This window comes from Primulina tabacum, chromosome 12 (genome assembly GCF_025594145.1).
Source record: "Primulina tabacum isolate GXHZ01 chromosome 12, ASM2559414v2, whole genome shotgun sequence".
NCBI classification, from domain to species: Eukaryota; Viridiplantae; Streptophyta; class Magnoliopsida; order Lamiales; family Gesneriaceae; genus Primulina; species Primulina tabacum.
The window spans coordinates 4,816,324-4,840,780 of NC_134561.1; the positions used below are offsets into that span (position 1 = coordinate 4,816,324).

Here is a 24,457-nt window from a genome sequence, read left to right on the forward strand (position 1 = left end):
TCATAATGAATCAAAACACATTGAATCCAATAATAGTGGTCTAATGCTCAACTTCATTCAAACATCTCTATCCAAAAATAAATATTTATAATAGTGCCCTTACGACCTACTTTGAGTAATGTCTTAAAACGAAGAACACCGTGTATACGAAGTAACTAAAACTACCTACTTTATTTCAAATAAAACTTTAAAGAACAACATGTTGATCTGCAGTCTTTCCATTCTACTATTTCTTATTCTTTATTTGTCTTAGAACTGGCCACACAAGCCTAACTCCCCACCTCCATGTCTCCCTATGTCACTCTTTTCATGTAGCTCAGAGGCTCGCCTTTTGGATTATCACTGCACAAGCAAAACAACAAATTCACAAAATTTGCTATATATCTTACTTTATCCATGATCTTTCATAATATTCAATAAACATAACAATAAAATCAAACATAAATATATGCACAAGTGGCGACATAGCCAACTCCTCACTTGATAAAATCTCTTTTCAGACAGTTGGGGACCCATCCCTTAAATTGTTACAATTCAAATAATAAATCAATTCGGAAAAGTTGTTGCATTCCTTACTTTATCCACAATATTTTGTAACATTAAAGTAATAATAACAAAAATAGTGATATATACCAAAGTGGTCATAAAGCCAACTCTTCGCTCGATAAAACCTCTCTACTTTCTTTATTCATTCACTTGTTCGTTTTCTTCTCTCATACTTGGAAAGTATGACTCTAAATATTTATTACTTATGCATTTTTGGCTCATATTCTTTATCAAGTGTTCCGATTTATCAGGTCCATAATATGATACATCCTTTAAGTGCAGGTGCATCCTTGATCCTCGGGAAGATGACTCCCCATGGTACTGTTTCCCTCCTTCATTATCAATTTGATTATTTGGATTTGAATTCCTGGTTCTTTTCTTGAAGTGTTGGTTTCTCGGCCTAAAGGCTATGGACTTTCCCATTCTCTTGAGTAAATCCCTATCTATTTCCACCATAAGCCATTTGTTGGCTAGGACTTCCCACTGCAACGCCTTCATTTTGCTCATGCTTTTCCATCTTGGGTAATAACTGCTTTAAATATTTATACTTGTGCACCTTTTGTGTGGTAGAACATCAAGAATTGATAGTCAACCAATGCAAAATTACTTTTGAACTTTTTTGACAAAAGAGTTTTGGAGCCCTCAAACTTCCCCAATTTTAATAGTTGCTTTTGGATGTTGATGGATTTTTGGGATGTGGTCATGAGTTGGTGGTTTTTATATCCTCAGCCGACAAACTTCTTCCATTTCTAGGAAAAGCCATGGATTGGCCTAAAACCTCATTTTCTTAGTATTTTTTCAATTTATTTCATCATGAATCAAAATACATCCAACTCAATAAAAGTGACCTCATGGCCAACTTCATGTCAAATCTTCAAACATAAAAATCCAGTACATACCACAGTAGTCAAAGACTTATTCATGCAGAATGACTGCATAATAAAGCAAGAACCAACTTTTCGTTTATTTATGCCATGTCTTTTTATTTTTTTACATTTGGCCATTGGATTTCAACTCTCAAACAAAATGTTTATGCTAGTCATTTTTGGATAGCATGTTGGTCCATCCCATAAATTTTTATTGCACAAACAAAATATAATAATAAAGATGGCCCTAAGGCTGGCTTTACATAAAACTTTGCATAATTTCCCATATAATAAAAAAAACATGGTATGTGCAAAAGTATTTCTGATTTGAGCTTTCAATAATCAATTTTTTTGGCATATTAAGGTATTCTTCTTTGATGATCATCCCTAAATTTCCATAGGAGAGTTTATTGTTATTACACTCTTCTTGCTTTGTTTCCCTGTGTATTGACTCTCGAAGCTCTTCCTTACCAAGTTCAAGTTTTCTGGCAGTATTACTACTCCTGTGGCGCAATCCACCGAGATGTGGAACTCGCATACACAAAAATCAAATGTGTTCTATTTTTTGACATCTTTTTTGCTTAATAGATCATCCTCTTCATAACTTAACTTATCCTCGGTAGTTGACCTACCAAATTTTGAGTTACTCTCTAACTTAACCAGCACCTCCCTTCTATAAGCAACTATTTCCCTTAGAAGCCTCCTTTTTCTGGGTCCTGGTGAGTGGCCTAGAAAATTTTCTATGTTGGGCCACTCTTCATGTTCCATCAAAATATCCTCTTGGTGGAAGGAAAAATCTAGACCTTCTTCTCTGATGCTTGTATGTTCTTTTTAATGGAACTTTGTTCATTTGACTTCTATCAGAGATCCTTCTCACATCTTTTGCGATCCAAAATAAGGACTTTCATTGATCTGGTGCTTTCCATGGCTTTGTTGAGATGACTCTCCTGATAACCATGGAATGTTTTTTACTGAAATAGTTCGCTTTGATAAATGTTGGTACCTCGGCCCGAAGACCACGAATGCCCCACCATCTCTGGAATGATTATACTGAAATGAGCTTGTCTTTGCCTCATTATACCTAGCACTGGCCTCAAATATTTGTTCTTTGGGGGATACAACACTTCTTTATTTTCCTCTTTGGAGTCATCTGCTTTTTTCATTTTATTTTTTGATTAAAAATGCTTTAAAATTCAAGAAATTCGCATTCATATAGACCATGGGAGGAAATAAAGATTTACCAACGACCTCTTTCTTTTTGAACTGCTTTGTTGATTTTCTCCTACAAAATAGTCTTCAAAGTACGATAAACTTTAGTGAAATGATTAAATGAATCGTGATACTTACATTAAATTTTTCTTTTCGACTCCTCCTTGGTGGGTTGTGGCCCTGGAGCTCCTTAGAAGCCATTCATGGCTCCATATTTTAACTCTACAGATTGGTATACATGATTATTTACCACATGCACATGATCATCTCTTCTTGGTGGTGGTGTGAACCCTTCCTCTTTTTTGGGGACTACAATTTTTTGGCGGTGGGGTTCACTTGCATTGCAACTCCCTTGGATCCTTGGGTCGCTTACTTCCCTGATTCATGTATTTGTTATTTGATTTTAGTTTTCCTTGATGGATGGGTTTCTTTGTCCAATAGCTTCTTCTTTTGTGGTGGGTGACTTTCCTCATGACTAGAAAGTATTGAGATAGGCCTGCGAATGTCACATGCATTAAAACTCCTCGAACTTTGTTCTAACTTCTTGGGTTGGTTACAACTTGACTTGCTGCTCCCACAGATCTAATGGTTTGATTAACATCACGTAGGCTAGAATACCATCGGTCAGAAGCTTTGATAATTCTTCTATTTATCTTCCTTTGTTTTCTCCCGTATTTATATTTTCTGTTGAATCACTTAACATCTTCTGCTTGAACTCCCCTTCCTTTCTCATAATTTGCTAGTCTTTGGTTGCACCAATTTTTTTGTACAAACTTTAATATTGTGGGCTTGTCAGATGCTAAAAGCACCAATTGTGTAAAAAACGTAAAAATAATTTTTTTACCTTTGAGTATGGATTCATTTTCTTGCACATTTTGGAGCCGTTGCATCGTTATGAGTTTTTATCGAATAGAGCTCACTGAAACTCAAGACGAGATCATGCTTTGGTCAAGCTAAATATTAAAATATTGGTGAAGTTGAGATCATTTGGTATGAAGGATAAGATATCTGTTTATTACAAATCTTTGTTTTATCCCACGTTTGGCTCGTATTATAAAAATGATTAGAATTATAAATTATTATGGTATCAGCATGTATTGAGTTACCATCTCTATATCTTATATAAATATCAATCAACCCATATTTTGAAAGGTTGACAACGCGGAACTTACATGTGTCCGACCAAGTTGAGCATAATTTGGAGGAGGGTTATTTACAATTTAGTTGGATAAATATTTTTTTTCTTGAATTTAAAATTTTAGCTCAACATTTTATTGGATTTAAATTAATTTAGTTTTGTCACAATAACACTATTAACATTAATATTATTCATATTTTGAGATATATACCACTTGATACATGACTTCAATACTATCCTAAGAGTAGTATCTCATCAACCAAATTTGTTTATCATATGCAATTAGAGTTAGTTTGGTATGAATGATTAGAGTAGGGTTATGGTTTAAACCCATGTTTGTCTAGTTTTTGTGTGAGATACATATAACAATGAGCCCGTGAAAAATTCCCTGTAGATTGGAGAAAATCCATCCCTTTTAGGCCAAATTGTTATCAATCTCAATTTGTACAGTTACAACGATAGAACATGAAAATTACCCGATTAACCTTTGTCCTACCAATAAAACTCATCTCTTCTCATTTCTTTTACGCAATCGACAAGAAAAAAGAATAGAAGAAAGAAGAAAGTTGTCCAATCTAAAATTTCAGACCAAGAACACCATGTTGATTTTGTGACTGAATTAACATTTTTTACTGCATTTTACTCTTACATTGTTTTACTAAAGCTTATTTTGTTGTCATTTCTTGAGATAAGTTAGCAAGATGGATATTAGACGTAGAAATATTCTGCTTTTTGTGTTGCTACATCAAATGTTGGGTCACTCTTTTTCGCTGTTATGTCATTTAATACGACATCAGAATGGATTACTCGCAAAGCGACATCGTGAACCTTGTAGAAAACCAGCCTCGTACACCATGACAACACAAATTAATACACAATTGAGCCAGTTGCATATGATTATCGAATTAGGTGATGTTCAATGTGTCGTAAACCTGAGAATGAATCAGAATGTATTTTCTCGATTGTGTTACTTGGTAAGTACTATTGGAGGGCTAGTAGAATCGAGATACATAAAAAATAAAGAGAAGGTGTCCATGTTTCTGTCTATCTTGGGTCATCATAAGAAAAATCGAGTAATTGATCATGATTATAGTCGTAGTGGACATACAACCATCACACATTTCCGATATTGCTAGTGAAGCCTACTCCTGTAAATGATAATTGCAATAACGAAAGTTGGAAATGGTTCAATGTAATATATCAATTCATTAATTTGTTTAACGAAAAATATGAAATTTTGTTGTTTAATTATTTTTCTTTCAATTACAGTTTACATAAAAATAATATATTCATTTTAATTTTTTTAGGGGTGTCTTGGTGCCTTGGATGGAACATTTATCACCGTACCTGTACCAACAAGAGATAAGGCCAATTACCAAACCAGAAAAGGTAATATTGCGATTAATGTTTTGGGGCTTTGCGATCGCAATATGAACTTTATTTATGCACTTACTGGTGGGAGGGAGGGATCCACAGTAGATGCGAAATTTTTAAGAGATGCATTGTGTAAGGACCGTGTATCGTATTATCGTAAATCCTGTGTGATTATCGATAATTTATGAAATTATTATGTGATTATGTATTTGATGTATATCGTGACAATGAAATTGAGAAAATGAATATTGAATATGAGTTGACGTTGTAAGAGCTCGAGTGGAGAAGCCGGACGCCAATATAATACAAAAGTCAATATTTGTACAGAACATGTGGCGCCCGAGCGGTAGGAAATGACCGCCCGAGCGCCAAGATATGTAAAATGAATATGCGGGCAGAACACTTCGCGCCCGAGCGGTAGTTTGTGACCGCCCGAGCGCGATGTAAATAGTGTTAGGGCAGAACACACCGCGCCCGAGCGGTAATTTTTGACCGCCCGAGCGCGGCACAAGTAAAATCCGAGGGCAGAATGTCTCGCGCTCGGGCGCGAGAATTCTACCGCCCGAGCGCGAGAGTGGTAAGGATAAGAATGAATTTCTTTCTTCTCTTTTGTCATTTTCATCCGATAATCTCGAGAGAAAGTTGAAGGAATTTGAAATTCTTTCTTCCAAATCGACTTCGAAACGCTGTCTAAACGCGAAACAAATTATATATTTGTGATCTTCGCGTCGAGGGCTTCTGACTGAGGTAATTTTCTTCTAGTTCCAGCAGCTCTAAATATCAAAGTGCTGGAATAGCATGTATTTGAAGTTGAATTTATGATATGTAGTAGAATAACCGACAAGAAACTTGTATTCGAAGTCGGAATTGAATTATGATATGAATTTGATTTGATATGAATTTTTGAAGTTTCAAATGATATTTGAAACTCATATTAATGATTTTGGAGTATGTTATTGATTGAAATGAGTATGTAATTGATGTAGATAAAGTTTAATATCAATATCTTCAGGCTACATCAACTGGAAACGAAGAATTGAGGTATGTTGCGACCGAGTAACATACGACATGTATCTGTATTATATGATATATGTCGGATTGATTTGATTGATTGGAATGAGATTATGCGTCTATATGCCTTATTTGTTGATTGATGTGGCATACATGACATTGAGATTGAGATATCGATGTATAAAATAAATGTTTTGTTAACACACATCATTTTATGCATACATCGATACATGACATGCACGTTGAGATATGATCCTTGGATACCCTGATATGATTTGATTGGATTCCGGGGTTTGTGAACACATTCGCTATGCCGGTATTATATGACCCGTAAAGCATAGACAATTGTGGCCCCATAAGATTGGATATGAGATTTGGGATTTGATGGCGCTTTGCCGACGCTATCATACGAGTATCCCATATTTGTCGGTGTGCCAGCTAGAGCATTGATTTGATAGCGATTCGATTGATTCTGACATGTGCTCAGTGGATAGGCATTTGACTTGATACCTCCACGACATACATGCATTGCATACCATATATCATTGTTAGATATCTGTAGTATATATGATTGGTTATTCCATACGGAGCTTTGCTCACCCCCAAGGGGGGCTGTTGTTGTCTTTGTGTGTGGACAATGGCAGGTACTCTAGGATATCAGGAGACCGGAGAGGGTACTTCTGGAGGGAGCCACAGTTTGGGCTGAGGTTTTATGTTTTTGTCTTGTTCCCAGTATATATGTATATGTATCTATATACCGGGACATGTCCCGAGAATATGAGTTGTTTGTATATGAGTGGTTATGACTTGGTGTGGGCATGTTTATGATATGATATTAAATACTATTTTTAGTATCTAAATTATAGAAGAAATATTTCGGGCTCATTGTAAAGAAATTTTAAACTCGTTTTCCGCTGTAATTAGTTAACCCTAATCAGATTGCATTGTAATAACGATTAGGAGCTAAGGGCCCCACATATTGACTCGAGATGATTCACTGAAAGTTCCAAGAAGTGATACAATCAGTTTTACATCTTTTGTGTTGCATTAGAATAATAATAAAAATTTAAAACAAGGTTTCATAAATATTGGAAACATAATATGCCCTTGTAATGTAGGTTGTTATTACTTATGTGACAATGGGTACGCAAATGTTGAGGGCTTCTTAACTCCATATAGGCGAGTTAGATATCATAGGGATACTTGGAAAAACCGTGCAGTCGGACCATAAAATTTCAAGGAGCTTTTCAATTGGAGGCATTCTCAAGCTCGCAACGTTATTGAAAGAGCGTTTGAGTTGTTGTAAAAGAAATGGACTATCATTCGAAGTCCATCATTCTACTCGCTCAAAACACTAAACAGAATTATAATGGCTTGTATTCTATTACACAACTTCATTCGTTCACAGATGTCAACTGATCCTATGGAAGAAGTCGATGAGGATGTTGTTAGTCCAGCTCATGACGCACATGATCATTTCATTACCAGTTTTGAGTCCTTCGGCAGTTGGAATACTTGGAGAGAGAACTTTGAATTGTCAATGCGGAACAACTAATAATAATTATGGAATGTTGTATTTCAAATCTTAGTGATAATACTTTGCAAGACACATTTATTGTCCTTTGTGGATTATTTCGTTATGCGCTTTGATTTGTGATTGAAATTTATTTCACATTATTTATTTATGCATCTAATACAAGATAATTTTGTTATCATGTTTGAAACGTTCACTACTCTTTTTTCTTTAAAAATGTACTAGAATTTTTTTCTTTTTTTTCAAAAAATTGAAATTTGAAATTCATAATTAAACTAACTTAACATTTACATAATCCAAAATAATTTAACATCTACAAATTTAAAGTACATAAAATCCCTAAATTTTTTTCGTCACTTAACAAAAATCCTATGTCAACCATTAACATGATCAAAGCTAACTTCAAAATAAATCATGAAAATCTCTAAATACTTTTAACAAAATCTTTACTTCAAAACTTTACTATCAAGCTATTGTGGAAAATAAATGTCCCTCGTTTGCCAAAAGTCGTCTTCCCGAATAAAATCGTGCTCGTCTCGTAAAATAATTTGGACTCTACTATTTTTAAAGAAATTCCTCAGCCTATTATCTAGTATTCGGATAAAATCTTCAATTTTCATGAAATTATGCAATCTAATCATTTATTCATGCAATTAGACCTTCAATCATATAAGCATTTAAAATAAAATAATTAAGTAATTTAAATCATTTGCATGCATGTTATTTACAAAGACTGATTTTCGGACGTTACAAATCCCCCTCTCTTAAATAAATTTTGTCCTCGAAATTTGTCTAGTATTGATTATTGAAAAGCTTAGGCTCCCTCATTTACCTCATACTTAATCTAATCGACTTAAATTTCTCACTTCTAACATTCTTTCGCTGCGTACTCTGATATTTCATCATCCATTTTTATACTTTTATACCAAATTTCTTGATCTCAAGGAAATCAAAGATTTAACTAACTCTACATCCTCTATCAATTATAAATCATAAACTACCTTAAGTTATTTTATCTTTTCAAAGATTAATTAATTAGTTGACTTTAACTTAAGTCATCTTGATTGTATAATTTAATTTCCTCAAAATATACTCATATTTCCGAACCCAGTTTCGATCCATAGTTATAGTATCCTTGATTATAAAACACCTTAATGACTGGTACTTACTAAAACCTCATTCATGTATATGCCAAACATATTGTCCTTAACACCATCATTAATATATACTTGTTTTCTTAAATCCCATGCCTTCAAAGTACTTAAACAATTCAAGTATATTGAATTATCCTTTCATTTTATGACTTAATTCTAAATTCTGCCATAAAATCAAACACCTAAATGTAACCTCGGAACTCAAGATTATCTTAAATGTCCTTATACTCACCAAAATCTTAACACCTAGGAGCGGAAAATTTTATCTACCTTCCAATATAATTTACTCTTGATCACGAATTAGAATTTAGATTCCGAATTTCATAATCTCAAAATAAATAACTATTTTATGACACTACGAGTTGTTTCTTAATAACTTTAAACATTTTCACAAATGAATGCATCCTTATAAGGTTTAGCGATAAAGTTCAAGATATAGGTTTCCGGACCTTAGAAATCATAGCAATTGCAGTGTCAACCCAAAATAAAATTCTTTTTTTTTTTAACTTACCACAATTACTTCGTATAGTTTTAATATAATATTTTTCTCAAATACTATAAACTGAAGCCTACGAGAATCATACGAACTCCACATTCTTATTATTATTTTTTTAATGAATAATTCATTAAAGGAGGTAAAAGTTAAAACAGAAACAAATACACTGGGCATCTCCAGGAACGCGTACAACCTACGCGATCAGTAGAAAATAAGAAAAAACTAATGTATGTCGAAAATCAAATTACATCAATTGCATTCGAAACACTACGTAGCACATGAATTTTGATCTTCATCTTCACTCCTTCGATATATGCTTCGTCATTGTCAAAAATCCTCCTCTTTCTGATGTTCCATATTTGATACACTGTGGCAGCAAGAGCGACACAACGCATCTTATTAAACGCAGAGTTACCTCGATAAGCACTTCTAAACGCAGCTAGTACAACATTTGGTGAGCCCATGAGCTTTAGCATTCTTAGCCAAGAGCGAATAGCATCCCAGATTGCACGAGAAATTGGACATTGAAAGAACAAGTGGTTAACCGATTCATATTCATCATGGCACAGAACACATGTTCTATCATCAAGGTAACCCAACCTATCTCTAGTAAGCAATTTGCGTTGAGCAACGAGCCACAACGTGAACCTGTGTTTCGGTAAAATACAGTTTTTTGCAAGGAGAGGTTTCCAAGGCCATCGATTCCATCTACACACAAAGAAATCATAAGCATTTGACAAACCACTATTGCCCCCGAACCAACTATCCAACACCGAAACTGACGCCTGCACTGATCCATGCAAGGAAATCATTTCATCTCGAATCTTAATGAGTTGTTTTATAAGAGGTGATTGTTCTTTATTCCAATCCCAACTCCGGACATTTGGCACGTGGCTATACAAATGATTCACCCACTTTATCCATAGGTATTCTTTCTTTTTGTGGATGTTCCCTAGAGTTTTTGCAAGAAACGATTTATTCCATGCTTTTAAATTTTTCAATCCCCAACCTCCTGCTTCAATAGGTTTGCAAAGTACTGCCCAAGCAATAGGTGGGTGTTTGGTTGGCCACACAAATTTCCGACACAATGAATAAATGCTGTCAATAATGCCCACAGGTAAAGGAAGAATAGATAACCAGAAGCACTCAATACCCTGCACCACTGACCTGATAAGCTCGAGTTTTCCTGCATGTGACAGTGTATTCCGTGGTCACGAACCAATTTTGTGCGAGATTACATCGACAAAGGCGCTGTAATATGACGTTGTAAGCCCGCGTCCCGCAAGTGGAACTCCCAGATACTGAAACGGCAAGGGCCCAGGTGTGAAGCCAATGACATCAATGATTTCTTGTCTGACTACATCCGATACACTTGCCATGTAGACATTAGATTTCAAAAAATTTATCCTAAGCCCAGCCATGTCCTCAAAATTATTCAAACAGCTCATGATCATAGAGACACTAGAAACATCACCTCCAGACAACAACAATAGATCATCGGCATATGCTAAGTGAGTGATTCCTAAGTTTCGGCACTTAGGGTGGAAACCAAATTCATGGTCACGAGACATTCGCTTTAAACCACGAGCAAAACTTCAATACACAAAGTGAATAGATAGGGGGATAGCGGGTCACCTTGTCGAAGTCCTCGTTGCCCTTCAAAGTGACCGTGGAAATGTCCATTGATAACAACAGAGTAAGAAGTTGTCGAAACACACTCCATGATCCATGTAATAAATGTACCTGGAAAATTTAAGTAATTTAGTACCTCGTTCAAGAAGCTCCAATTTACTGTGTCATAAGCCTTCTGCAAATCAACTTTCAGCATACACCTAGGCGAACCCCATTTTCTAGTGTATTTCCGTAGTAGCTCTTGTGCCAAATGAATATTGTCCACAATCGATCTTCCTTCAATAAAGCCCGCTTAAGCACCGTCAACCAAATTACCAATCACCTGTCTCAGTTTATTAACAAGCATTTTCGAGATGATCTTGTAGAATACCGTGCAACACGAAATAGGTCTGTAGTCATTAACTGTTGTAGCAGCCGCCATTTTCGGTATCAAAGATATTATGGAATGGTTCCATTGTTTCAGAAGGCGCCCATTTCTAAAGAACCCAAACAAAACATTGGATACATCTGGACCGAGATATGCCAAGTTTTTTTGAAGAAGTATGCACCAAATCCATCCGATCCCGGAGCTTTGTCATTATCAATATCAAACAATGCAGCATCAACCTCAGGCTTAGTTGGGATTTTGACAAGATTCTGCCAAGCATCAGTTTTACTTCCACAATTTTATGCCCAATACCCTTAATATAAACAAATTCCATTTTACTGATTTTCCCTTTCAGTCATTTGACCCCTTGAATATCTTATTCAAATTCTGAAATCTAAAATACAAACTCCACAAACTTTCCTATACCATTGTCATTGTTGATTAAATCTTATTTTTAATATTTATATCTTTCGTGTTTCACGACATACGCTTATAATACCTATAATACAGTTGTAATCCTCTATAATCCACTATGATATCCAAAAATTATTAATTTGACGAATCTTACTTTCTCATCAAAATTGCTAATACCAATATTTCTCGTTCCTAATTTATCGCATTTTTAGCTCCTCAACCTATCAAATTTAATGTAAAACGGCTCCCATAGATTTCGAAAATTGCCAAAATGACTCCATAATTCTCCTAAAATTTGCAATCAAGACCCAAAAATTCCCGAATTCTCCAATTTAGCCCAAAATTTTCGCATTTTAGCCATCCAAGTTTTTGGATTAATACACTAAGCCTTCTAGATTTTTGAATTATTGCAAAATCGCCCTCATCATTTCCGAAAACTTGCAATTGATTCCCTCCAATTATTATAATTTACTCCCTAAGTCATGATTCCTAAAAATTTAACCCACGACATCAACTTCAAAATTCTCTTGCTACACAGTGTAGAATTCAAAACAAGCAGTCCTAAATCACCAAGTTCAATTCGCCTCAACTTAATCTTAGGTAGTGCAAAATTCGAGATACGCAAAACTAAATTTTCCTCACGTATCTCCTCTTCTCCATGCTCGAGAATAACACGTCTCGGAGACATAGTTGTACACACTGTCCAAACCTCATAACCAACATGCATTTAATTTTGTTTTATAGAAAAAACATGCATCTAACCTCCTATACCATGTATAATAAAAGCATTTAAAGTTCAGCATATAAAATCTAGAGCAATAAGAACTCACAGACTTGAGGCGTGACTTCTTGAGCTTATCGGAGTGGCAGTAACACAACCCTTTAGGGAATCCTTCGCTCAGATACCAACTGTAATGTTCACCACCTTAAAACCTTAAAATCCTACTAAATTTTTTTCGAATCATAAAATTCGAACTTCATAATTAAACTAGCTTAACATTTCCATAATCCAAAATAATTTAACATCTAAAAATTTAAACTACATAAAATCTCTAAATCATCAATTAACAAAAATCCTATGTTAATCATGATCAAAACTAACTATATAATAAAGCATGAAAATCTCTAAGTACTTTTAACAAAATCTTTACTTCAAAAATTTACTATCAAGCTAATGCCGAAAAATAAATGTCCCTCGTTTGCCCAAAACCGGCTTCCCGAACAAAATCGTTCTCGTCTCGTAAAATAATTTGGGTTCTACTATTTTTAGAAAAATTTAATCATATTTAATCATAATAGTAAGCCTTGAAAATATTTATTGAAAAAAATATTTTATTTTGGTCGTCTCTAGTGTCTTTTTCACAGCCTATTATTGAATATTCAGATAAAATATTCAATTTTCATGAAATCATGCAATCTAATCATTTATTCATGCAATTAGACCTTCAATCATATAATATATATAAGTAAGCATTTAAAATAAAACAATTAAGTAATTTAAATCATTTGCATAAATGTGGTTTACATGGACTGATTTTCGGACGTTACAATGTTTCCTTTAAATTCATATGTCATGTGCTGATTTATTTTTAACATGGTTGACACAACTCTTTTTCTTAGCACATGATTAGGTTATGGACAGTGGCACAACTTCGGGGATTGTAGTTGGGAAAGGAATCAAAGCTGACAAAACACGAACTTTAGGCTGGAGCACACAAGAAGAAGTTTTAATTGAAGCCATAAAAGACGTTATCAATAAGGGATGAGAAAGTGATAATGGATTCAAAGCTGGGTATTTAAATTTATTGGAGAATTCTATGAGTGCAGCACTTCCAGGGACAAAATTATGTGGAAACCCACATAATAACTCAAAAATACACGTGCGGAAGAAAACACATGGTATTTTGTTGACTATATTAAGCAAAAGTGGAGTTGGATCGAATGATACTGACAAAACCATTGAAGTTACGGACGAGACATGAGAAGCAATCATTAAGGTATTTTATGTTAGTCAAATTCATTGATTTTAAAAATACCATGCATTTCATTTCTCCTTTAACTCTTGCAGGCCAAGCAAGCGCACGATCCATGGGACAGAAGCAGTGGAATCATTAACATGACTGGTGTGAAATTTTTGAAAATGACCGAGCAACAGGTGAACAAGCTGTGACCTTTGCAGCAGATATCCACAATGTCCTCAACATGAATTATGAGGTAATTCATGACACAGTTGCGGCCACAAACAATATATTTAATGCTGGCGAAGAGACCGACGAGTCAATGTCTATAACACACACCCCTTCCTCGAAACCAAGTGTAGTTGTCACATTCAAGATTAATAAATTCAAGCATGTTAATGTTGATTACAATGCTACAGTTGAAGCCGTCAACAATCTCTCTGACATAACCAAGGACACAATGAAAGATATGATAAAAAAACTAGCAATGGAGGTAAAGATACCCAATGCTGACGAGAAGGTGTTGGATACATTGCAGGGGATACCAGAGCTTGCAAAAGAGGAGAAAGTGCATGTTGCTGAGTTATTGGTTGACAACCATGCTAAGTTGTCATTGTTCATGTGCCTTGGTGACAAAGGCAAGCTAAGCTTACTTAGCCAAGAGGCTTCTGGGTGGAGATTAATGAATTGGATCAATGAAACTGTATTTTGGTTGTTAAGATGTCTTTTTGGAACTTTGGTATCTTTTTGGTTGGTAAGCTTAGCCAAGAGGTAAGTGTAATTGTTCATATGCCTTTTTGGATCTCTTATCCATGTAAGATAAGATATACTCGGATCTCAGTATCTTTTTGGTTGAATTCTATGGTGTAATAGCTACTATGATAATTTTGGTAATTGCTAATATTAGTTGGATATATTTTGGCTGTGTAGGCGATGAATCATAATATAAGAACTCTGATGAATGTTATATGTGTTATGCTATGTAAATTTATCCCCCGATATCATTTTGAGCTTCTAATGTTGATGAATCATGTACGTAAATCAACGTCATTTGTGCAATGAGATGTGCTTCTGCAAACATATTCATTTTTCCCTACCACAAAAAATTAGTATATACTCTTTTTTATGTTTGCATTTGTCTATAAAATTCTAGCAACTGATGTTTCTACAAGAAAAATGTGTCGTGTAAAAAATTGTCGTATACGGATTTTTGAATTTTTTTTTGTTGTGAAATACTAAAATCATCGAGTAATGTTTTTATTGAAATCTTTTATGAACTTGATTAATATTTCGAAAAACACACTACTTGATAACATATAAAAAACCGTTTAAATAAGCTACAAAACAAAAACAAAATAAAATATATTGTTCTATTAGTTTTGCCCTCCAAAACATCAACTACTAATACTAGTCTAACGCAATGGACAAAAGCTTCAAAAGGATGGAAAACAAGACTTTAAAACATAGGCACCATAGTAAACGATTCAGCCACTAGATTCATCATAGGTGTTAAGTAAGATAAACGATGGCGTGTCGTCGTCGATGAAGTCGTGCTTCTTCTTGCCGCCATTGATACCAACACATGTACAATTGTTGTTGGTTTTTGTAGGCTCCGCATGTGCTTGGATGTGTTCCAGCTTCATTTCTTCGGAGAGTTTGTTTTCAAACTAGTTGAAGATAATTCTTCCACAACTATACCCTTTTTTGATGCCTTAACAGGATGTAAGTGGACATGGCTCTCTTCATCCGAGCATAAATCTATCACTAGCACTTCGTATTTGCTTGTTACAGTATCTTCATAACCTAATTTGCAACTGATAGACATTTTGTTTCGAGGTAAATATCATATGACTTCAGGAAGAAGAATGAAAGACTACTTACAAGGTGTATAAAGATTAAATGTGCTATTTAAAGAGAGATTTTGAATCTAACAACACAACAACCACTACCATTAATAACATGTCTTTCAAATTGTTGATATTGATTTTAGGATTTTGTAGGTTTGTGTAGGTCAACACCTAAACACAATGGAATATGAGAATTTTAATAAATGTGATGGTGTAATTGGTCGTTGTGAAATATTTATCACAAATACATTTACCACTGATAGGAAAAAAAGACAATATTACGGCCAAAATAGAGGAGTTTTTTTTTTACCAATTATCCTAACGTATTATGAAGTTTATGCCAATAAAATAACATTTAAAAATAGATGTACACCAAACTACACAATCATAATTTGAGATGAAACACACATTATAATATTTTCTATTTCAACCCAAATCAAAATGCACACTTTGTAGTTGAGATGAAAGAAAAAATAATGAACACAAACTAAGTATGGTAAATACCATGTTTAACATATAATAACACAACAACCATTAATGATTAATAAAAGAATATGAATTCAAACTTGAAACTTAATCAAACCAGACAACGTAATGTTCTGGCAAGAAGTTAAATAATGAAAGTGTTGTGTAGCAATTAAGTTGGGAGTATGTCTCTTGCGAGATGGTCTCACGAATCTTTATCTGTGCCTGTGGGGACCCGAACCTAATTCGTTTTCTTAATCATCATTAGGATCAATTCATTAATATGGGTCTAAATTTTTTTTTTTAAATACAAATGTGGAAACGTAATGTAATCAATCTGATATACATATCAAAGTCACGTACATGTCTTGTGCTCAATACATTAAAATCAAACTAGGGTTCAACTACTATATATCAAGTACTGAAGCCTATCTATTTCTGATCCGGATCTCCACGCTAACTTGTCCTCTCTCATCCTCTTCCCGACCCTGATCCTGTCCCATATGTTGTCATGCACACATACAAACAAGACAACAGCCGGATAACTCCGGTGATAATATAATCCCAGTATAAACAATGTAAACATACAATCATATATAAACATGTATAAAAGCATATAACAGTTATCAATACATGTATCAAATCCGAAAACATGAATGATGTAAAACTGTAAATACACTCGTGACTCGTCATCTCTAATCTAGGGATCCCGGTTCCTGAACGTTGGCACAATATACCGAATCTCAGCGATAGAAGCTGATATGCTCCTAAGCAAACATCGGTATAAACCAAACATCCATTGTCTTGGCATATCCGCCAAAGACTTGGCATATCCGCCAATAACTAGGCATATCCGCCAAAGACTTGGCATATCCGCCAATAACTAGGCATCTCCGCCCATGATTCAATACACGCTTTGCTATAACTCAATAGACTAAGCAAATCAATCTCATAAATTGCAAATATCCATGCAATAAATAAAGTATGTCAATTTTGGAAAACTCAAGTCCAATCTGACTCGAGTCGATCTCCCGGTTAACATTGATTTATATCTTTCTTTCTGTTGATCTGGCGAAGTCGATGTCTCGAATTCGAATCTGTCAATTACTCAATCTGGCAATGACAATATCGAGGGTATCGTATCAATACAACATTCAAATCAATACTGAATATAATCAGAACTTAATCAAATTCTGTTTCAACGGCATAACGGCATAATCTCAATATACCCATAAATACCAATCAACAGATATTAATCCCACAACTCATAAACAATAACGATACGAATCTGATATCAAATCTCAATCAAACCCATTCTGAAAATCATAACAATTTCATACGGTATCCGTTCTTCAATCCGGTGTTAATTATACGATGTCTAACATCTCAAGAACATCATATATGAATCATGTTCGATTCCTTCAATATCGTAATTTCAAATCGTAAAAAAATGTACGAAAACTTACGTCTGTGTGAAGTCTGTAACGAGAGGAGTACTGTACTAAACTCGGATTGAAATTCTGACGGACGGATCTTGCACAATCACAAATCTAAAATATGAAAAGGCGTAAGGATTTTCTTCCTAAGCGCTTCGGTCCTTTCTTCTGATTCTGAGGGACAATGAAAATATGATATATATATATATATATATATATATATATATATATATATATATATATCATGCATGGTGGAGACCAAGTGGCTTCATATTCTTGCTGCACGTCTCGCGCATATGCGCGACCTACCTCGACGCATATGCGCGAGACACTATGTCTCAGCGCGTACTCTCACGGCAGCTCGCGCATATGCGCACCATCACCCGGCGCATATGCGCGATGTTCTTTGCAATTATCTGCCATACTCGCGCATATGCGCGGGTCCATGTCGCGCATATGACCCGCGCATATGCGCGAGGTTCTCTGCCTACCTCGCGCATATGCGCGATGGTCGCGCATATGCGCGAGGGGTCCAGTCCTCGCACATACTTCAATTTTCTTTCGTCTTTCCAGGTCTGATTCGTTCCGTCTATAATCACTTCAATTATCAACAAATCATTTCAGATTATAATAACAAAATTCTCGGGCATTACAGTGCCCTACCGATATTCACAATAAAAAGTAATACTCTTAGCATAAAAAGTAATACTTTTTCATGGATTACCCAAATAAGATATCTGTCTCATAAAATACGACCCGTGAGACCGTCTCACACAAGTTTTTGCCTTAAGTTGGTGATAGGTAACCAATCTAACCGAAAAATACGTGAAAGACATCAAATGTGGAATAACAAATACGATGCGAATATATTCGGTTCTTTCTCCAAAAAATCAAACAATCAATCACTATATCGGGTTTCTCTATGAATTGTACAAATTTATTGCCGTGGATTTGAGTACACAATTAATGTTTAAAAAATTTACATAAAATTGAATACGAATGTTGGCAATAACAGTAACATAACCAACAAAACATGGTCTAATACACACTAAATATCTGTATTTCGTACATTAATGTACCAAATAAGACATTCATTATTTTAAGATACAAAAAATTCAATAAAAAAATTCACTTTATCAAAATTTAATCATAATAGTGGTAAATATTGCTGTTACCTTTACCATTTTTTATACCAATTGCATTAAATTGTTGAGATCAATGGAGTAAATGCAATTGGTGGGATAATCTACCACATACCAACTAAGAAACGGAAAGGGGCCGTTGGCGATCGATCCCATCCGGAAGCATCCAAAAAATTCTTCGTTTTTTTCAAGAAAGAGCAGTATTTCACACGTACAGAGGGATTTTCTTGATTTCTTGAGATGTGTGGAGAAAAGGTGGTGATGGGATGGAGGAGAAGTTGAAGAAGGAGAAGGGATTAGCGAGTAATGGCGAGAGGGGAGTGGGGAAATAATAATGGCAGAGGGAGATGGTGGTCATACAGGAAGACCACTCTCATTGTTTGCTCCGTCAACATCGTTGTTGCTCTCTACGTGCTCCACTCCCTTTACAATACTCTGTACATGTACCCCATCAGTGATTCTCAGACAAGTAAGGGCTTGTTCAAGTTTGATTTTTGTGGTTATTTAGCAGCTCTTTTGCCAAGTTTTGTACCTTTTTTGGATACCCATTTGCTGATTTTGTCGATCTTTAGGAGGTGGTGAAGTGGTTAGTTTTGTGAAATTTCGGGTGATCGAGTGAGCCTTCTTAGATTTTTTTTTAGTTTTTTGGATGGCCCTTTATCGGTGTTCAATAGTTGGTTGGTAAATATTTGTTGTGTAATACCAGGATTTGGATTTAGGTTCGCTTTCAAAGTTTTAATTTATATTGGATTTCTCGGAAATTCCTTGGTCAGTTTTAGGTTCTTTTGAGATGTTATATTTCACATTACCCTTCTAAAACTGTGTTTTACATTATCTGCTGCGATCTTACAGCATTTAGGTACAGCGAGGATCAGATTAGGAAAATGGAAGAGTCGAATCAAATGCGGAAGGCATCTGAACCCACAGAGCTTATTAATTTGGTGAGATATAATTTTCAGTCTTGGGAAGTATTTCAGTGTACTTCAGAATGTATTTGGTTCCAGATTGTTGCTTTCTGTTGTCATTTTGATGCACTAAATCATGCTTTGGGGTTGAAGGTGACACAATTAAAGACAATATTTCTCAAAGAAGAAAGTGTGGTGAAATTGCCCCAGCATTTGAGACGGAAGTTTGTTGATGAGATTCTACATAGGTTAAGAAGCCTGGATGCTGCCGCCACTGCAACTGAGCAAAGAGGTGGGTCTACCCTTGCTTTGTGCTGTTCATTTCCAGAAGTTTGTTCTAACAGCTTCTCATCTCCTATTTTTATGATATATTGCTCATGTGTTCTGTAATCCTTGGTTGCTACAATATATAGAATTGAAATTTTTCTAATATTTTATCGCGTTTCCAAATTTCTTTCTAAATATGACTAGATATTGTTTGGTGTTGGAGATTTAGGTTTGTGTGCCCAATCAATGCTTAAAATGCTATTGAATTTGTGAGTCAAGCGAGGAGCATTAGGTTAGGTCAAGGTGGGAGTGTTATGCTGGTGAAAGGGTGAAGTACTAAATTGAATACATAGCTGCATTGATGAAGTTGCAGAGATTGCGGTAGTGCATAGAATGTGGCTGGACATATGGTGGCAACCTTGAAGTACATTATTGTTTTTTTCTGAATTTGTCCTGGTTGACGAGCTATCAAGCATGCGATGCCAATTTCAGTTCCCTATACCTTTTATGATGTGTTTCATAATGTCTGATGTGGTGACCTCAACACAAATAATTATTTAGTTATTGGAGATAGAGTTCACTGAGTGGCTTTCTCAAAATTGCTCAAGTGGTTCCTATTTGTTGAATAGAGCATTCAAAATCACGTTTCTGAAGCAATAATCTTTAAAACCATAGAAGTCACAGTAGGTTGTATCTGATAGCACCATGCTTTGGTTTGGCTTCCAATCCTTGAAAATTGTAAGGTTTCTGTTTCAGGTATGGATGTGATTTGTGCCAGTTCTTGTGCTTTGTCATTGTGATTCACCACTCGCCATGTTGAGTCAGGATGTTTTAACTGTCCTTCATTACATAAATTGACAAGTAGTTGACTAGAGCAGAACCTGATATGGAAAATTGAGCTTCTCCAGTTACATACGGCTACAATTATGTGAATGCATTTAAAGATTCAGGGTCTTCGTGAATTTAAGTACACACACTCCCAATGAGGCTGCTAGATAGATGAAAAGGATTTCAAAATTGGCTATATTTTCGTTTTGGCAAAGTTTCCATTTTAACGGGCTTTCTACGTTGGAGAACTTTAATATTTTGGAAACAATTAACTTGTTTTAAAATAGTGGGAAAAATAATTGTGTGATTGGTTTACTTCGATCTTCTAACAAAGACAGGAGATAGCTTTTGTCTGCAAACTAATTAAATCCTAGTCAGATCAGCAGATACATATAATATATCTCTATGTGTACTTATATGTGGAAGAGAATAGGATAGATTTGTGGGGATACAACCTTCGGTGCTTTATGTACTTCCACCATTCTCTGAAACATTCAGATGAAACCTCTTTTTGTACCTAACGGATCGACCTGTTGAACAAAGATTTGTTTTTCTACTTATATCACATGAAAAAAACGAAAAAAAAAATTATGTATCCTATTATTCGATCTCATTATTTATTTTATTGGCTGATCTTCATGTGTGATTCAGCATACTGTTCCTATTGTTTTCTTGCCTCCAGGAGTAAAAGCTTTAAGTCTACGAGATGTACAAAACTAAAAGGGACAAGAATGATTGATGCCTTGATGATTATACTTTTTTCCTCATACTTCGAGACTTCTTTACACCGAGTTAAAGAACTAAGAATTGAGATTTGATTTATCTTAACTTCTGCTTTCGTATTATAGCTACACTGCCTAAGAGTTGAAACATTGAGCTTTGTTCTGATCTTTAAAACATGAACTCACGGCCTTACACTATTATGGAATTTCTTAGCACATAAATGATGCCAATTCTATAGCTTGGCCGAGACACCTTGAAGAATGGAAAATTGTTAATTACTACATATGTGCTCTATGATAATAAACCTTTGAAGTTTATGGAAAATGTATTCGTGAAAGTTATGGTCCAATATTAGCTAAGTTGTGGGTTTATGTCTACAATATTAGTAGTTGGTTATAATTAGTTGTAATTGGTTATTTGATGGTATTATGGAATTATTTGTGATGGATTATGTTCTATTGATTGATTGTAAAATGTTGAAACAATTATGTATGTAACGGCTAAAAAAAAGGAATCTATAACTGAATTATTCAACTATTTTGGTGGGGTTGAACCAAACTTTTCTTCACCTCTATTGTCAGTATAGGGACTTTGGTCGAATCACACAAGATCTTCATCTTTGTCATGCCTCACCCTTCGTTCAGAATATTGTTATTATTCAAATGTTAGCACTTGTATCTCTTTTGTTTGAATACACCTCTGCACATCCTCTATAAGAAATATCTTTCTGCAAGTGTGCAACTTCTTCTTGTTTATCAAATGATTAATTGACACTGGGCATTAGATGGGAATGTAAATGTTGTTTTGGTGTCTGTTTCTCATTTTTCGATAACTTATGACGACTGCCTTTTTTAGTGTATTGCATTTATGCGTACTTCTGAAATATACTATAGATGAATACTTCAACAAACTAATATACTTCTATAGTTTGTTGTATATTGAGGCGTTAGTTGTTGTCCATTGGTATTTCTTATAAAGTTGAAAGGCAACTTCGAACTTATTATTGTCGGATCTTCTCAAGGCTGACTTTTTGAAATAACTGTGTTGAAATTCCAGCATTTTTTGAATGATCGAAGCAATGTGGAATGAGCACCAACAATATATTTGTGTACTTACGGGCTCGCCTTTTACTATAACCATTGAACTAGGATTCAGGACAATTATTATAATGAAGAGTTGACTTGTGTTCCAACATCTACACAGTTTTGAGCGACTTGAATGGGACTTTGCTGATAGCCAATGCAATTTGAAAATAACCATTCTTTGATCTCCATTTTGTGACCCCTTCGAATCCATTCCACCATCTGATACATTGTTCTTTTGTTTTAGCAGAGGCAGTAGAAACCTGGCGCAAAGAAAAAATGAAAGAAGCTAAGTTACTTGTTCTTGGGCAAACCATAAATTCAACAATTTTACCTGAGGAAGCAGGTACGATATGTCTTCAAAAGAAGATGTTCAGATGTTATGTCGTCACTGGATATGGATTTCCGAGTGTTGAAAGAATTTGGACTCAATCTTAATCTGTTTGCAGGGGAAATTGCAAAATATTTAAGTTCTGATTGGTCAGAATTGTCAGAGGATATTGGTCTCTGGATACCAGCTGTAGTTGTCAACAAGGAACATGATGACAAACCTGAGGACGAAGAAGAGTTCGGTAATTACTTGGAATACTTTCCTAGAATTGTTAATGATAGCCTAGGTCTAAGTAGCACAGTTCCCTGCCAAGTTTATAATCATATCCACCACTCCTTGGTTCACTAACTTTTACATTGAGATTCGTCTTTTAACCTTACACTGTTACTTGCATTTCATTGTCTAAAACCTCAGGGTGATAGGAGCCACAGGGTGTGATGGTGGTATTATTTACTTTAGTTTATCACAAATACAAGTTTTGGTCAAATAAAATCATGCCTCATTTTTACTTCCGTAAACAAAACACATCCTCGAATTATCATTCACATTGTTATTATCATCCAAGCTTATTTCCAAACTAATTGGGGTTGGCACTCACTAGTTGCTATGTGGATCCATCTTCATTATGCTGTCTGTGGTTACATAATTGTTTATTCATATACCACCGAGTTGGTGTCTGATAATTTGTGTTGAAATTACTATGGACTTGTTATTTCTTTGAGTCAACTATATATTTCTTCAACATTCCTCACCGTGTCTCAACTTTTACTTTAAAATGTTGACGTTGGTTGCACTAAGTTTACATCTTTATTTAGTATAGCTGTCCATGTTTTGCATGGACTTTGAATTGTATTGCTTCTTTCATTGAGACACGTTTCCTTTTTCCAGACAGTCGAATCTTGCCTGGTAGACAGCTACCTCCCATATGTCACGCCGAGCTTCATACTGACTATGATGGTCTTGCTGTGAGATGGGGTCTGACCCACCATAAAGAGTCTGCATACGAGTGTTGTATGGCGTGTCTGGAACAAGCGAAACATGCCAAACCAGGCGAAAACAAATGTAATGTATGGGTTTATTGCCCATCTGAGACTGGGTGTTATTCTCCAGATATTTATGAACACAAAAATCAAGAATGCTGGCTGAAATATGTGAGTTTTTACATTCCCAGTTTCATGAATTCTGCACCTTTAGTTATATGTTTTATAATAACAAAATTAAATCTCCAGCAAGGAATTATCTTTTAGTCCACTGCTAGACTAAGAGCTTGTTCATTCTTCATCTGCAGTCGGAGGAACCCAAATTGAATTTCAAGGACAGGTACTCAGACTCATATCGAGACACACACCCGAATGCACCATTAGTCGTTCCATGGGTATCTGGTGTTGTTGGGGAATGAATCATTCACTAAAACCGAATTATTCCTAGAGAATTGTCGAAATGTCGTGCATCCTGAGATTCTTATCATTGATAGAACGACCAAAACACGTTTTTGTACCTGCAGCAACTGCAGTTGTCATGATCTCAGAGTCGATAGAATTTATACACGAATGTCGGCCTCGATCCTGCATTCTCTTTATGTACACCACGGTAGTTAAATTAGGTGGCCATTGGTTTCAAGATCGAGTGTCTGCCTGTCGGATGCCATGGATGATGGTTGAGACTTAACAAAAATATGAAGATATGTATAAATATTCTACTCATGTAATTTGAGAAATTTCTTTCATTACCA

General features: G+C 35.2%; 2 protein-coding genes and 1 long non-coding RNA gene across 3 annotated transcripts; 2 read left to right on the plus strand and 1 right to left on the minus strand.

Annotated features, from left to right (window-relative positions):
- The first annotated feature begins 711 nt into the window (after positions 1 to 711).
- On the plus strand, positions 712 to 7,029 carry LOC142520490 (uncharacterized). Its single transcript, XR_012813933.1, has 3 exons — positions 712 to 864; positions 5,067 to 5,148; positions 6,789 to 7,029. It is a non-coding gene; the product is annotated as an uncharacterized LOC142520490 (long non-coding RNA).
- Positions 7,030 to 9,567: 2,538 nt separating this feature from the next.
- LOC142520163 (uncharacterized) lies at positions 9,568 to 11,381 on the minus strand. The gene is made up of 4 exons (XM_075623162.1): positions 11,283 to 11,381; positions 10,964 to 11,071; positions 10,567 to 10,902; positions 9,568 to 10,482 (listed from the first exon to the last, which is right to left on the minus strand). The coding sequence occupies exons 1-4, from the start codon at positions 11,379 to 11,381 to the stop codon at positions 9,568 to 9,570; spliced, it is 1,458 nt and encodes a 485-aa protein (XP_075479277.1).
- A 7,284-nt stretch (positions 11,382 to 18,665) lies between these two features.
- LOC142521085 (uncharacterized) lies at positions 18,666 to 24,457 on the plus strand. Its single transcript, XM_075624274.1, has 7 exons — positions 18,666 to 19,058; positions 19,442 to 19,530; positions 19,648 to 19,786; positions 22,645 to 22,740; positions 22,844 to 22,966; positions 23,614 to 23,876; positions 24,014 to 24,457. Exons 1-7 carry the CDS (start codon positions 18,896 to 18,898, stop codon positions 24,122 to 24,124), a joined length of 984 nt encoding a protein of 327 aa, XP_075480389.1. The 5' UTR covers positions 18,666 to 18,895; the 3' UTR covers positions 24,125 to 24,457.

Excerpts from the sequence above, each read along its gene's own strand:
- LOC142520163 (XM_075623162.1), bottom strand. The coding sequence starts at position 11,381 with ATGGCGGCTGCTACAACAGTTAATGACTACAGACCTATTTCGTGTTGC. Across the intron at positions 10,903-10,963 it reads GCAACGAGGACTTCGACAAG|CGAATGTCTCGTGACCATGA; the intron begins GTGACCCGCTAT and ends CGTGGTTTAAAG. Across the intron at positions 10,483-10,566 it reads ATTACAGCGCCTTTGTCGAT|GGTATTGAGTGCTTCTGGTT; the intron begins GTAATCTCGCAC and ends TCAGTGGTGCAG.
- LOC142521085 (XM_075624274.1), top strand. The coding sequence starts at position 18,896 with ATGGCGAGAGGGGAGTGGGGAAATAATAATGGCAGAGGGAGATGGTGG. Across the intron at positions 19,787-22,644 it reads CACTGCAACTGAGCAAAGAG|AGGCAGTAGAAACCTGGCGC; the intron begins GTGGGTCTACCC and ends TTGTTTTAGCAG. Across the intron at positions 22,967-23,613 it reads TGAGGACGAAGAAGAGTTCG|ACAGTCGAATCTTGCCTGGT; the intron begins GTAATTACTTGG and ends TCCTTTTTCCAG.